This window comes from Alligator mississippiensis, chromosome 3 (assembly GCF_030867095.1).
Source record: "Alligator mississippiensis isolate rAllMis1 chromosome 3, rAllMis1, whole genome shotgun sequence".
Taxonomy (NCBI): Eukaryota; Metazoa; Chordata; order Crocodylia; family Alligatoridae; genus Alligator; species Alligator mississippiensis.
The window spans coordinates 291812278-291826645 of NC_081826.1; the positions used below are offsets into that span (position 1 = coordinate 291812278).

Below are 14368 nucleotides of genomic sequence, written 5' to 3' on the forward strand. Positions count from 1 at the left end.
GTCACGTATAGTTGTTTACTGCAGTAGTGCCTGGGGACGCCACTCCCATTGCAGCATGTACTGTACAAGCGCACATTAAGAAGGTGGTCTGTGTTTCCATTTGAAACAACCGGAGGTGTCTCAGTGCGATGCCTGGTGCTTTAGCCTTTTCTTGGATGAAGTTGTAGTTGGCTTTATAAATAGATAGCTCATGGATGGTTAGACAGATAGAGATATCTATCTATCTTTCTATCTGTATACACTAATACGGGACAATGGGAGTTCACGTGAACAAAGATTGTGCGATGGAGCTTTCAGTTGTGAGTATCATGGGCAGGCAGCTTGTTGTCCTGGGTGTGTACAGGGTGTCGGATGTTGGACTGCAAGTAAACAGATCCTTAGGACCCCTAGGACACAAAAGCAAACTGTTCTGTTCTTGCAAAGCAGCTGCGAGTCTGCTTCAAGTCAAAGGGTTTGGGGAAAGCAAACATACTAGGTCATTTGAGGCCCAGATTCTGAAGTCGTTTTTATCTGAGGCCTGATCAAGCAGCTGATATGTGGTTTTGCTTGACTAAGGAATGTGTGAAATTGTTAATAAGTGCTGAAAACTTGATTCCTTGTGGCAGTTGCCTCATTTTTCTTCCTGCTGCTCCGCAAGGATTGAGAGTTTTTCGGGCCTTCCTTTTGTGACTTCTGTCACATGATGATTCTGGAGTTTTATTGCATAATAAACTGCATCAGCAAACTTTCCTGGCATTTCCTCAGCTGCACACTCCACATTTAGTCTTCTTCCTGGATTTCAGCTTCTGGAAGGGATACTTGTATCACTTTCTGTTCCTGTTTGGTGTGAACACTGCATACTTGTGTTTCAGCAATGAGGTAACATAACCACTCTTCAGCATAGCTGTTTGGATCCTCAGAGGCATAAACCCCTCCATTCAGTAAGAGCTAGTGGTTATTTAAAGGAGAACCCTTAATTTGAAACTAGCATGTCTATTATTATTCAGCTTTTTGACCGTTTTATGTTGGATAATTCCTGGTCAGATTGCTGCAGTATGGGTAGCCTGACGGAATCAGTGGGTGTTAGTTAGATGGACCCTGCAAGGTTGATATCGGCTCCAAATTTAGGTGTATGAAAATAAATTCTTAACATAGTCTGTTGCCACAAACTTATCGCAGTCTGAATCAATATTTTAAAATTTCTTTTCAGCCTGCAGACCCCAGTTGGAGATCAGGTGTGTGGGAGAAAAGAGTGAGAAAATGCCAGGGAACTGTGCTCTCCATTGAGGTATAGGGCAGTGCTAAAGGCTCAGGAGGGATGTCAGGGATAGTAGGGACTGAAAGTTAGGGTTTTCCATGTTCCTATTATGTGAGTTATTAGCATCACATAACTGTTCCCTAAATAAAAAATTGAATCCCAGTAGGAGATTTAAAACTGGAGGGACTAGGTTATTTAGTCTTGAGCACAAATTGTAACAAATTTTGCACTGAAAGTTGTGTGTAATATTTGCTACCTTTGGGATGGCGGGTGGAAATCTTATGTACTCAACTTAGTTGAATTCCATAGTATGGACTCATTAATTGAAAAGAGTGGCTGGGTAACTACAGTTGGCATACCTCTTAATTGAAGTGTGCATTTCTTATATTTAAGAGTGTGGCACTTTGCCTGGTAGTGTAGGCTGGAGGCTTCCTGCAGTGTAGGGCAGATGCTGGATGTTTTGCTTACTCATTCCTTTGTGCCAGATGCCTGACATGTCCTGTTAATTTATTTCTAGGAAAAAAAGAAAACGTGTAGTGAAGAGCCCCGGAAACAGGATTTGGATGACGTCTTCATCCCTGCTCCAGCCAGACATGAAGAAGTGTCTTCTCATGGTAGTGCAGCACAGGTGGAACATGCTGAAGAGTTTACGGAAATTCGCCTCAGTGATGATGCAGAGGATGGACAGAATGTGAATCATGTGTTTGATGTTCCCTTGGCTTCGTTAACCTTGGCAAAGGAAGGATCCCAGACAGCTAAACCAGGGTCTCCAACCCACAGGAAAGAATTTGAAGCCATTCCTTTGCATGAGGAATGCAGGGGGGACCCTGAGGAAAATGCTACTAGTAAATTGGACAAACCCCAGAGCTTCAGGGGAATAGCTGCTAATGAATCTACAGACTGTGTCTTGTCAGCCAGCACTTTTCAATCCAGTGCCACTGGCACACAGATGCTGGTGGGAATTATTCAGGATGGACGAACTGAGAAGGCACGAGGTGTTAAAAAACCTGCTGCCCATCCTTCAGAGGAGTTACCTGCTGCCGTGTCTCAGCCTTGCAAAGAAGCCAAAGAGTGTGTTCAACACTCAAAGTTGAAAACTCTGTATCCAGACCTGTCAGTTGAATTGTCCCATGAAAAACCAACCATAATTGCTGTTAAACCACTGTTACATAGCGAAAGGCTGTATCCTGAGATCCTAACTGAACCAGAACTGGTGCCATTTACCAAAGAGCAGCTGAAAATTTTTGAGCCCTTTTCGTGGCTGGAGAATGTTGATTCTTACGTGGAAGAATTTGAGAGCGTTGCTCACCAGGAGAGACACGAGTTTCATGAATTGCTTCTGAACTATTTGCGCTGCAGGAAGCAGCTGCTGTTGGCTGAGGCGGGACTACAGGCTATGACATCGGACTGCCAAAGTGCCAAGAGCAGGTTATGGACATTTAAGGAGGAGCAGCAATCTGTCCAGGTGTTGTGCCTGAAATTGCTTTTGAATACAGCAAGGCTGTTGTCCTAGGTGTATGCTCTGCTGAATGTGGATGTTTGATATTTCAGTGTGTTTGTACAGAGAGAGTGACCTTGACTGGTCTCTCCTTCTGTATGAAGGAAAATAAACCCTTAGTTGTTTTAAGTTATGTTCATTACATAGATATATTTATTCTATGTACCCCCTGATTTAAATTTAGCAAAGGATTCCCTGTTGGTGACCTATGATGCTAAAACTCCTGGATGTAGCCACGTTAATTCTGCCCATCCTGATAATTTTTGTCACCCTCATTCCATATGCACTGGAACTGGTTTGGTTGCTTTGGAGGTTGTGGGGAAATAATGCAATCTAGTTTTTCAGCATAGGAGGAAGGGAGGGATAATGCCCATTTTCATAGACTGTTACTCTAGATCTGCAGTATCTTTGTGGCTCCATAGTTGCCACTGGAGGTAGAGGGTTTTTATTTTCCCTGTATATCCCAGGGACAGCCCTGTCCCATAACTTGGTGTTCCAGCTGTGCATTGGTATGCAAGGTTTGACTGTATAGGCCCTTTGCTATGCAAGGAGAAATTGGAGACATTCAAGAGTAGTGGAGGTTGTAGCAGGGGTGGTAGAGGTGCTCATGCTGCTGTGCCATCAGATTCTGCCCAGAGCAAGCACAGATGATGTGCTGGCCAGGATGCCCAAGCCTCTTCCATGCAACAGCCTTCACTATTTTTCTCATGGATTGAGCTGTATGGCTGTGAGTTCTCTCCAGTTCTTCCTGTTGTAGAAGGAGAAACCCAGGAGGGTCTAACTGTAAAGGTGCCATTCTCTTTTTAGAGGTTTGCCACATGTTACCCTTATGACAGATTACTGTACTTTAAAGTGACAATGTCTGCACATTCAGGCAGTAAGATGTGTTATGATCATATCATAGCAAACTTATGACAGTCCATGGGAGGAGCATCTCCAGAGCCTGTTAAGTAACATGTTCAGCTATTGAATTGCTCAGTGGAGATAATGCAGATTTGAGATTCCATTGTAGTATTGGGGTTAGGCAGGGCATGTGGCTGTGAGGGCATAGGCCCTGGGTGTAGGGGTTGTATGTCTTCACGGGCAGATATGTTGTGAGCTATCATGCCTGGTTCTAGGGGCAGTGGTGGGGTGATGGGGCAGTTGGGCCCAGTTTTCTCCAGTCCTGTCCAGAGCAGGCTGAGATCAGAGTAAGCATTACTATGCAACTACTCAGAATGCACCAACTTTTATTACAACACAGTAATGCTTACTACGATTGAAATGAAACATGTGATAAATGCCTCATGTGACAGGGTCCTTAGAGGGATATTGTGTAAGTTAGGGCTCTTCACAGATTACAAAATTTGGTGGCAGGGAAACCATGGTAACTTAATACTGCCATCCTTCTCCCTCTGCCAAATTCCTATCCCACTGTCCCCCTGCCTTGGCAGCTGGATCTGGGCCAGGCCATGCCCCTACCCTTCCCTCCACACAGTCAGATCGGGGCCCTGCTATGCTTGCTCTGTGCACCAGTTCCAGCCTGCCAGCCAGTTCCATCCCACAATCAGGCTAGACACTACACATCTAGCCCATGGGGCAAAAAGGTTGAGCCCCATTGGTGTAAGTAGACATGTAAATACTGGGTTTGCTCTGACACTGCATTTTGTATTTATGTTCAGCATGCCTCATCTACACTCCTAATATCCTCACAGCCTGATTACTTATCATACAGTTAGCTGAACCAGTTGGTTTACAGCTTCTTTTCAGATCCTGCTACGTACAGATAAGGCTGCCTACAGGCAAACGCGAGGGAAAGAAACACACGCATTCTTGATACCAAGAAGTTAATTCAAGGAAAATACACTCTGTCCCAAATGTATCGCATATGTACAGAACAATTATACCCTGTTAATACCAATTAAAATTAATGATTTTCTGCTCTAATGAGCAAATGCAAATTACCACAGGTAGTGTGAACGGGTCTAAATCAGACTGGCTTGGTGCATGCTTTGAGGCTTACTGCATAGCTGGATGAAAGAATGACATGGGCAGAATGCTTTAATTTAGTAAAGAATTAGGGATGTAATAGAGGAAGGCTCCAGTCAATTTTTTCAGTTTGAAAAAAGTCGGAGTGCTGTTTAGCTAGTTTTAAACTATGCTATGGCAGGTTAATGTGAATACCGAGGACTGAAGTGTAGCAAAGCACTGTATTTGGGTGCGTTTTGTAGCTTTAAAAGAGGCTCTGGGTTTTTATAGAAATTTGTTGTTTGTTAAGAAGCAGGGGCCCTGTACTGGATTGGGTCTGAAGCTGTGAATAAAGGGATTTAATCCTTATCTGTTCTTACCTCTGCCACTAACTCACTGTTTGGTCTTGAACAAGTCAGACCCAAATTTATCCTAATTTTTGAGTACTGGAATGTTTGTAGGGCTTGATTTCTCTGAGGCAAAGGGCACCCATCCACTCTTGTGTCAGCCACCATTGAAAATTAAGTGGGACAGCCAAAATCAGAATCGGCTTTCAAGAATGGATCTTAGCTTCCTTTCTTTCTTTTCTGAAATGAGTATAATATTGAAAAAAAAAGTTTGAAATCTGTAGCAAAAAAGCTGTGTGTAAGCACAGATTCTTATAAGAACACTAAAAAAAAAAAAATCCTGTGCATGTAAACCTCTTTCTCTTTGCAGGGTGTGTGTGAAGATCAATGCAAAGTGTCAGGCCATCATCGCTACCAGACAGTAGAGATGAATGAAAGTGTCTTGGGAGAACTAAAGAGATTGTTTGAAGCCAAAGCAGAGCACATACATCAGACGCTTGCGCTGCACTTGTACACTTCAGTGTTGTCCCGTCTGCAGGTGGAGTCTTATATCTACAGATTGCTCAACAGCTCCTCCCTGCTGAGATCTGTGGCTCTTCAGAAGCAAGAGCAAGGTGTGTCAGTGATGTGGGGATCAGCCTGTGATGTTCATTAAATGCAGAATACTGTAGCTGAGTCTTCGTTCTGGAGTTCTGTGGCTGGACTCTCTTTCAGAGTATTCTTCCTTCATGCCAGAACTGATTGTGCATGCGTGTGTGTGCATGCATGCGGTGCGACTAGTTTCACTTGTGTAGGACCGCAGGACTGGAAAGGACCGTTTAGGTCAGGACTGTCCAATGTCTGAGTGGCTGCAGGCTGTAGCTGCATGCTGTGCTGCACTGTACCACACGGGCACCCCCCCCACCATGCTGTGTGATGGGGCTGTACCAGACCCCATCCCCTGCACATTGCACTGTCTTTCCTCACCCCCAGCTGCTGCACTGTTGACGCTAGGTCTCCCAGGTCCTCTTGCTGTGGGATCCTGCAATTGGGTTTTCTAGCCGTACCTTCAGGGAGGAGGAAAGGGAAGCCCGAAGACTGGCAGTGCCCGCTGCACTGAAGTGGTGGGGGATAATTTGCATTTGACTTCCTTTTATCCAGTTTCTTATCTACCTTACCATGCTCGGGGTAATCACCCTTTTAGTCTATACTGTACTTTCCGATGTAACACGTGATACAACCAATGTTTTATTGAAGTCTAAGGTAAGGTCTACAACATTTCCTTTTGTCTAGAAAATATGCCACCTTCTGAAAAAAAGCGCCAAGTTAGTCTTGTCCAATCTTTCTGAGCTAGGAAGATTCATTTTCCTTCATGTCTTCCTATTAACACCATATCCTTTTAGAGAAAATGACATGCTTTAGTGGTGGGGGAGAGGGAAGGTACAGAAGTTTCCATTTCTTGAAAGGGAAAATGATACTTGTTTGAGAAATTGCTTTCTAATCATTTTAATAATTATGTTTTTTAAACTATAATTTGAGAAAGGAGCTGTGTAGATCTGAATACCTTGTATACAACATAGAGAGGAATAGAGAACAAACAATCTGTTTCCCCCAAACCAAGATGGCATGGCTCTAAAAGGTGGCGTAGGAGTTCTAATTCTGTTTCTGGTTTTCAGTTCCAAAGCACCCAGAAAATCTTTCTGTAGACTTGGGTCACTTGAAAGAATGCATCAGTGTCCTCTTCAGTTTCATGCGTAGAGTTGTCGATGATCCCCAGTTCCAGAGTGATCTTCTCCTTTGGCTGCAGAGGCTGGTAAGGGAGAGTGCATGGAGTTGCAGCTGTTTTCTTAAAGCTGACTAAATCCTGCCACCTATCTATGATAATGTAACTGGTATTTGTTTTGTGGCTTTTTCCCAGTAATAAGCAGAGAGTGCCTACATTCCTAAAAACGGTCTTGCAAAATTAACTGCCTCATTGATGCTTCTGATTGAGAGGCCTTGTAAAGACCTTGAGCCTGGAGAGCCCAAAGGTGGTCCAGATGGGTGAAGAGGATAACATGGGGAATCTCTCAGCTCGTTTTGCTCATGTTGGAGGGAAAGGTCTTAAGGCATGTCAGTCTGACATTTTCACTATCACTCCTTGTGGAAAGTACATTTGTATAAAATTCTTTGTACAGTGAACAGCAGAGACTTCCTATGCCTGAAGAAGGGTGATTTGCACCCGAAAACTTGCAAAGAACTTTCTTCCAAGTACTCAATTGGTCTAATAAAAGGTATCACATCTACCCAAAGAACCTTGCCTATCTAGCAAGTAGGCCTTCAGTGTTGGCCTCTTCAAAGTATTGGTGATCTGGCATTCTGTATAGGGACCAAAAGTGTGTTGGAGTCAGAAGGTAACCGATTATAAAACAAGGTTGTAAAGGAGCTGTGGTTGAAATTCCTCTGACAAAATCCCCTTTATTGTTTAGGTGTCAGTGTTGCAGAGAGTGGGCTGCCCAGGGGACCACCTCTTCCTTTTGAACCATATCCTTCGATGCCCAGCAGGTGTCAGCAAGTGGGCAGTTCCGTTCATTCAGGTGTGAATGTTTAATTCTCTTTGCTTGGGCAGGTCCTGGGGGCTGGCACCCAGAGGGGAGGACTGTACTTGGTTCCTCTAGCAACTCCAGCTATTAGAGCTTGCAAAGTTAGGGCATTCAGACCCTACCAATCCTGAGACATTCAACCCTCAAATAGGGTGCAGGCCTCTGAACTAGCCATACACTTGGCTGCTCCAGGAAAGGAGAGACTTGTTATTCATATCTGACGTACCACATAGGGAGGATTTAAGACACCAGCAGAGGGAAACTGAGGCAATCACCATAGTTTTTCCCCCTCCCTTCCTTCTATCCACACAGGGGTACTAGTAGGTGAAGGCAGCCCCAAAAAGAGCCAGATCTTTCTTTGAAGGTTTGATAGTGGTGTGTTCCCCCTCCCAACTTCTTTAGCATATCCTTCTGTTGGAGATGGTCCTCCCAAGCCTGCATCATAGCAACATCTCCAGCTAAGGGCAGGAGTTGTCTTGTTCTTATTTGACCTGCTTCTGACTTGGATCAGTGGTACTGAGACACAAATCATGTTAGACACTTAAAGATAAATCCATATTGTGAAAACCCAATTTGTATTTATCTGGAAGCTGAAACGAAAGTTGGATTTGCTTCAATTGAAATTTCTGTTCAATTTCAGATCAAAGTCTTGGATAAACCATCAGGCGTCTTTCATTTTATGCAATCCCTTGCCTTGCTAATGTCTCCTGTCAAGTAAGTGTGGAAGAGGTGAATTTGGAAACTTGTTCTGAAAACACAGATAAATACTAAACAAATTCAGTTTTTCTAACTATGTGGAGAGGGTGACCCACAAAATAAATGTAAAAATGGGCGCATAAATGGTTAAGTCCCAAACCTTTTATTAGCTTACCCCTTATTATGACCTCTTTCCAATTTAACAGAGTTAATAAGCACTACACTGTATTGCACCTTTTGCACCTGTAGTGCATCTTTTGTATTGCACCTTTTTAGGTGCTAAAGTGTTCTGCTACAGTAACAAACAGCAAAGAAGAACAAGTATTACAGGGTTTTAATGGAGCATATTTGTGTGTGTACTGCATTATGGGAGTTAAAGCCACTGGGTCTTTGGATGCGGCTAATGTAGCTATTGAGACTAACAGAACTGAATCAATTTTGTAGGAATTTTTCTAAGTGTATTAAGGAGGAAGTACAGGTGATACGTGTTGTTGTAACTAATGATTCAGGAAATTCCTGAGTGGCAAGGGGATTTTTAAAGATACTTTTTATTGAACCAACTGCTGTATAGTTGGGAGATAGGCTAGATAAGCTTTCTGGCACAAACTGAGAAAGGGTGCTTTGTACTGAAAAACTTATCAGATGTTTCTCACCTATACAGTTGATCTGATAAAAGATATTAAAAAAAATCTCCGTTCTCATACACATGGTAGATATTTTTGAAGTTGTCTCAGTTGAGCATAAATTGTCTGTCTGAACTTATCTGATGCTTCTGTTTAGTTGAAGGTCTATCAGAGATTTGATTTCAGTGCATAATGACTTGTGTGGTAGTCCTACTGAGATGCCTAGGAAGCCATATCAGGGTCTGAAGATCTGGAAATTGGTGAACACATTTTGATGAGTGTCCAGATTCTGGAAAATAAGCTCTTTTATAAAACAGGAACAATAGCATCTTACACGTTTCAATGTACCGTAAATTTTGTAACCAGCTTGAGTGTGCATGTTTATTACTCAATAACTCTGCTTCCACACTAGAAGCGTTGGCCACGCTTGTTAGTTTCTTGTTCCTGTATTTCTTTTTTTAAAGGTTTTTAAAAGAAAACGAACGATTAGCTTGCAACCTTAAAATAAAAATGTTCTAATTTATCAAAGACTGACTTTCATGTGCAATGAATTTTTATTCCCCAGAAATCGAGCAGACTTTATGTGCCATATGAAGCCGTATGAAAGAACTTCCTCGTCAGGAAAAGAATCTGGCAACTGGACATTAGTAGATGAAGGAGGAGAAGAGGTACTTTAAAAGAAAACAAGCCCTCTTAATGCTTCTGCTGATCCATATTTTACAGATTGAGTGAAGCAATGGGGCAAGGAGGGTAGAAAACTGAATGATCTTCTGTTACAGACTTTCATTTTAAGCAAAATTTTCACCTCTGTCCCCTTTGTAAAATATATATTATTGAATCTCCAGTGATGGATATGCATCAGTGATTTCAGTTGCTTGAAGCATTCTAGCTGAAATAACTGTTCTAAGAATAGCTGTAAATACTGTTTTTTTTCTTTAATAGCAGGGAAATAGATCTGAATACTTGTTTCTTTCTGGTTGTTATGCATTGCAGGCCAGCCTGGTTTCTTTTCTTACTTTGATGGTTATTTCAGACCTTTCTTCATACCTGATAGTTTCTGTTATATATGAGTGCATAGGAAAGGGGAATAGAAGCATGGATGTATGAGGTGATGGAAAATGACCAAAGTATCTTTTGTATGACCTTTCCCTGACTTCCATCAAAAGAAGATTGTCATTAGACTGTACAATAGTTAGGTCTATTTACTATATCTTTTTCTCCTGGGGAAAACTAATTCAGTTTTCTGAATTTCTTTTCTCTGTAGGATGAAGATCCTGAAACAAGTTGGATTCTGCTTTTGGAAGATGACTTGATTGTCCTTTTGTCACAGTTCCCATTTCATGAATTATTTCAGCATTTTCTTGGGTTTAACGCTAAAGGTGAATCAGTTGCTAAAGAGTCACTATTATTTGTATTTATTGTGGTAATGCTTAAAGGTCAACTAAAAATGGTCCCACACTTGTGCTAGGCACTGTGTGCAGAGTTGAAAACGGTTCTTGTTTCAGAAAAACCTTATTTAAATAGACATGACTGAAGTGAACTTTATAGTGAATATAGAATTATTTTAAATACCAAACAGGTTGGGGGTCTAACAGACCCCCTCCATTTTACCACGGATGACTAGATTTCCTCCACTGTAATCTGTTCAATGATTTTTTATTTTTTGTTATTTCTAGTATTGGTTACACTTTTCAGATCCAGTCTCTTTTTTCTTGGACTGTGACTTGATATATCATCTTGCTCTTGCATTTTCACACGTTTTTGTCTGCTGTGTTATATTCTTGTCTATCTTTGTCCAGACACTTGGAGTGCTTGCAGGAGCTCTCATATGGTATACAGGTTATTTATATGTGCATACTTAGAATTTACAGTGAATCTATATGCTAATATTCATGAACTAAATTTAAATAGATGGCAGAAAACAGTTCCTTCCCTTTTGGCTTCTGATGCTTATTGAAGATGCTTATTGAGATTTTTTGCTTACTTATGGGTTTCTTTGAAGCTTATGGCTTGGCATGTTGGTTGTTTTTTAGGTGACTATTTTCCTGAAAAAACAACTCCCCAGGAGATGATGAAGATCTTTGCCTTTGCCGACTCCTTAGTGGAGCTTCTAGCTGTGGGGCTGGAAACATTTAACAGAGCACGCTATCGGCAGTTTGTAAAACGAATCGGTCATCTGATCAAGTAAGAAGAACTGCTTGCTTTCCTCTGTTGTCAGTCTGCAGAGACTCTTTCTTATCTTTGGCTATAGGAGGGCAGGGAATAACCTTTTTAGATGTGCCATACGTTGCAGGTGTCCTCATTTGTGTGTGAGAATGTAGTTGTTACACAGGTGATTGCAGTGCACTTCTTTTTAGTGGTAAGTTCAGTTATTGAAGCCTTTGTTTTCAGTAAGTGAAACCCTATGGAGCAGCCAGCTTACAACATGGGGTGGTGAAGTAGGGGGGGGGGAAAGCTGAGTAATACAGATTTAATCCTTTTTTACTAGTAGTTAAACAGCAGGTGTTTAGTTGAGAGGTGCCTGCCTTCCCTCCTTGGCTGGGGTGGGTTCCACAGCATTATGGAACACAGGGTTTCCTTAATAAAAAATACACCTCTTCTGAGCCACCAGTGTTGCTCCTATACCCTGTGAAGTAGGTATTGTTTTGTTATCATGGAGACCACCAAGTGAGAGCAGAATGTAAAGAGAAAGCAAGTAGGACGTGGATGGAGAACAGGCTGCTGTCTGGCAGTTCTACTGATGCACAGTATACCTGGGAGCATGTGTGTTTGTCTCTCCAAAGGGCACCAAGAGAGGCTGGAATCCACCATATAAAATGCAATTTGTAGTCATGTTCTCATTTGTGCCTTTCCTTTTGGGGTTGAAGATTAATGCTGGTCAGAGCAGTAAACCTGCTACCTAGGTAGCCTGTTGCTTTGAAATTTGCCAGTTCAAGGAACCAGGTAGCATGGGAGTCTGGAACATTTGAACCCTCTGATTTTTAAGGTGGTAGGGACCCACAGGACCTGGAAACCAAGGCTATAGAGAAGCTATACAAGCAAGCTGGTGGAAGCCAGACAGGTCTCCATCAGAACCCAGCTGCTTTCCATAGCCATTTAATCAGACTGCATCAATTTTAATTGGCAAATTCCATTATTATGGCAGAATTTTTTTGATTGTGTCTGTTAATAATGTCTTTAGTCTTCATATTTTCTACTGCATTGTAGAGCTCTCTTAGATCTAATTCACTGAATCACTTCAAAGACTGTACATTATTGCAGTCAATGAACATAACCGAAAGCCAAATGCTCTCTATATCTTAGTTTTACAATTCTTCTAGTTCACTCTGTATGCACTGTAGTTGGATTGTGTGGTTTAGCACTGGATTGAGATGGTAATCTTGGGACAAATGCTGCATCTTGCTTTCTCTTCATATTCTGTTAAGCAGTTTGATGATGCTTTGTTATTAAAGTTAGGAATCATTTCTACTCTGCCTTTGACCATGCTAAGGGAGAATGGCTTACTAGCTCTAGGTGTGCAGCAACCCATAAAAAAAAATGAAGGTAGCTACAGTTGTTGCTCTCTCTGTGGTGCTTTCAGTCTTATTGCAATTTCTGTATTTATTACTGTGTAGCTACATCTCATGTATTTTTCAGCCTTTAGTGTGTGCCAAACAGGAACAAGTGGGTGTGTCCCGCTTAATGGCAGTGCTCAACAGCATAGTTGGAAGAAATATACACATGTGCCTACAGGGACTTTTCCTCACTTACCTCCAATTCCCCATGAAGGGACATATTTGACACAAGCCTTTGTGTGTTAGCCAGTTTTGTCTAGTAAAATGACGTCTTACCTGCAACACCAAGGAATTTGAGCTGTAAGACTCTCCGAAGAGGGAAGAACTTCAGCTGTTAGTAGTGTAAGATATTTTTATTCAAGACTCAGAAAACAGAGGACAGGAGGTTGGATTTGTCTCTCTTGTCATTATAAAGTTACTATTTCTGCATTGCAGTGGCATTACAATACACTGACTTTATTTAATTCTTTTCTCTCAACCCTTATTGTACAGGATGACACTTTGTTATGTGAGTGACCATTGGGCCCAATACATCAGCTGCAATAAGCAATATGGATCAATAATGCATCCCTACACTGTGGAGAAGCTGCAACTGGAATTTGATGAGCTATTTCTTAGGGCTGTTCTACATGTACTGAAGGCAAAAAGGTAGGAACTCCAATGTGTAGCATGTTAAGAATTGACACCAAAACTCCTTTAGAAAAGGGGTTGGAGGTCGGTGGGGAGGGGAAGGAGGTATGAAGTTGTGATCGGAGGTGAGGCCAAATAAACTCTGTTTGGATCCTCCAGACTGGAGAATCCCAGTGGATGCCTTTGATCTGCAGTTGTGATTGAATATGTTGATAGCATTTACTATTTTTCTGTTAATGGAGACGGAATGGTAGCACCTTCTCTCCCAATTGAGGTGTAGGCACCTAAGCTAGAGGAAATCATCTGGGCCTGTAACTTCTTTTCAGGCATTGGGGTTTTATCACTATGCAAATTATTTCAACCTGACTTCAAATCCATCAGGCTGGGAGTCTGGCTGTTCATGTCTGAGATGCCTTATGGAACATTATCAAGCAGTATGCTTTGGAAACTCTTCTTCATCATGCATTGTGCAAAAAGTGAGCACCTGGAACAGCTCTGTGCCACTGTGCAGCTTGCTGACTGCAAAGAGAAACTCAAAGGTATGAATTGTGAAACCCTGGGAGTACACTTGGTTCTATTCTGCACCCTTTCTTAATTGTATCCCACCTTCCAGTGTCCATGTGCATGTCTTCCAAAGAGCAAGGAAGAGAGTCTCTGTGCGTGTCCATGTGAATGCTGCACGTTAAAATATATGAAAGAAAGTGGCCGTGTTCTCTCTTCATGCAGTTTGCTCTACAACAGTTACCATAACTTCTCATTCAAACCAGATGGATGTATAATGCTGCCGCAAAGTGTGGCATGCTGAAGTAGGAGAATGCTAGTGATGTGATCATTTAAAAAACAAAACAAGACAGGTTCAGTATTGTGCAAGCCTGTGAAGAATAGTGAACTAAAACGTGGGATTCATGTTTCTAGCCACCAGGGCTGTGGGGGACTTTATGGTAGGATGGAGATTTGTCATCCTCCCATCTCCTCTGTGTGGCAAAATGTTCTTATGATTAAATTGTTCACTGATGCCAATGAATCTTATTTATTTAATTTGATCGCTTGCCTTTATATCCTTGGAGCCAAACACAGGACTTTTCTCTTCCTCCGGGCTTACTTAGAGCAGTATCATTATTCTACTTGTTCATTTAGAAACCATATGAAAATAATTGTTCCCTGCCTCCTCATTTATGGCATAGGGAGAAAACATGGTCATAAGTATTAAAATGTGCAAGGAAACTTCTTGAGAGGTAGGGTGAGTACACAGCTTCTTAACCAAAGTCTTAATTT

The 14368-nt window shown here is 41.9% G+C and overlaps 1 protein-coding gene across 3 annotated transcripts in view; it reads left to right on the forward strand.

The window, feature by feature from the left end:
* Positions 1 to 14368, forward strand: part of EPG5 (ectopic P-granules 5 autophagy tethering factor) — a 66300-nt gene that overhangs the window by 1373 nt on the left and 50559 nt on the right. For 2 of the 3 annotated variants that reach the window (XM_006261028.4, XM_019496029.2), the window contains exons 2-11: positions 1755 to 2702; positions 5400 to 5643; positions 6685 to 6821; positions 7477 to 7584; positions 8231 to 8304; positions 9475 to 9577; positions 10174 to 10288; positions 10943 to 11093; positions 12956 to 13111; positions 13475 to 13632. In XM_006261028.4, coding sequence (XP_006261090.2) covers positions 1755 to 2702; positions 5400 to 5643; positions 6685 to 6821; positions 7477 to 7584; positions 8231 to 8304; positions 9475 to 9577; positions 10174 to 10288; positions 10943 to 11093; positions 12956 to 13111; positions 13475 to 13632 — 2194 coding nt within the window. Of the gene's footprint in view, positions 1 to 1754; positions 2703 to 5399; positions 5644 to 5667; positions 6272 to 6684; positions 6822 to 7476; positions 7585 to 8230; positions 8305 to 9474; positions 9578 to 10173; positions 10289 to 10942; positions 11094 to 12955; positions 13112 to 13474; positions 13633 to 14368 lie in introns of those variants that run through there. The other variant, XM_019496030.2, reaches the window with a different exon arrangement.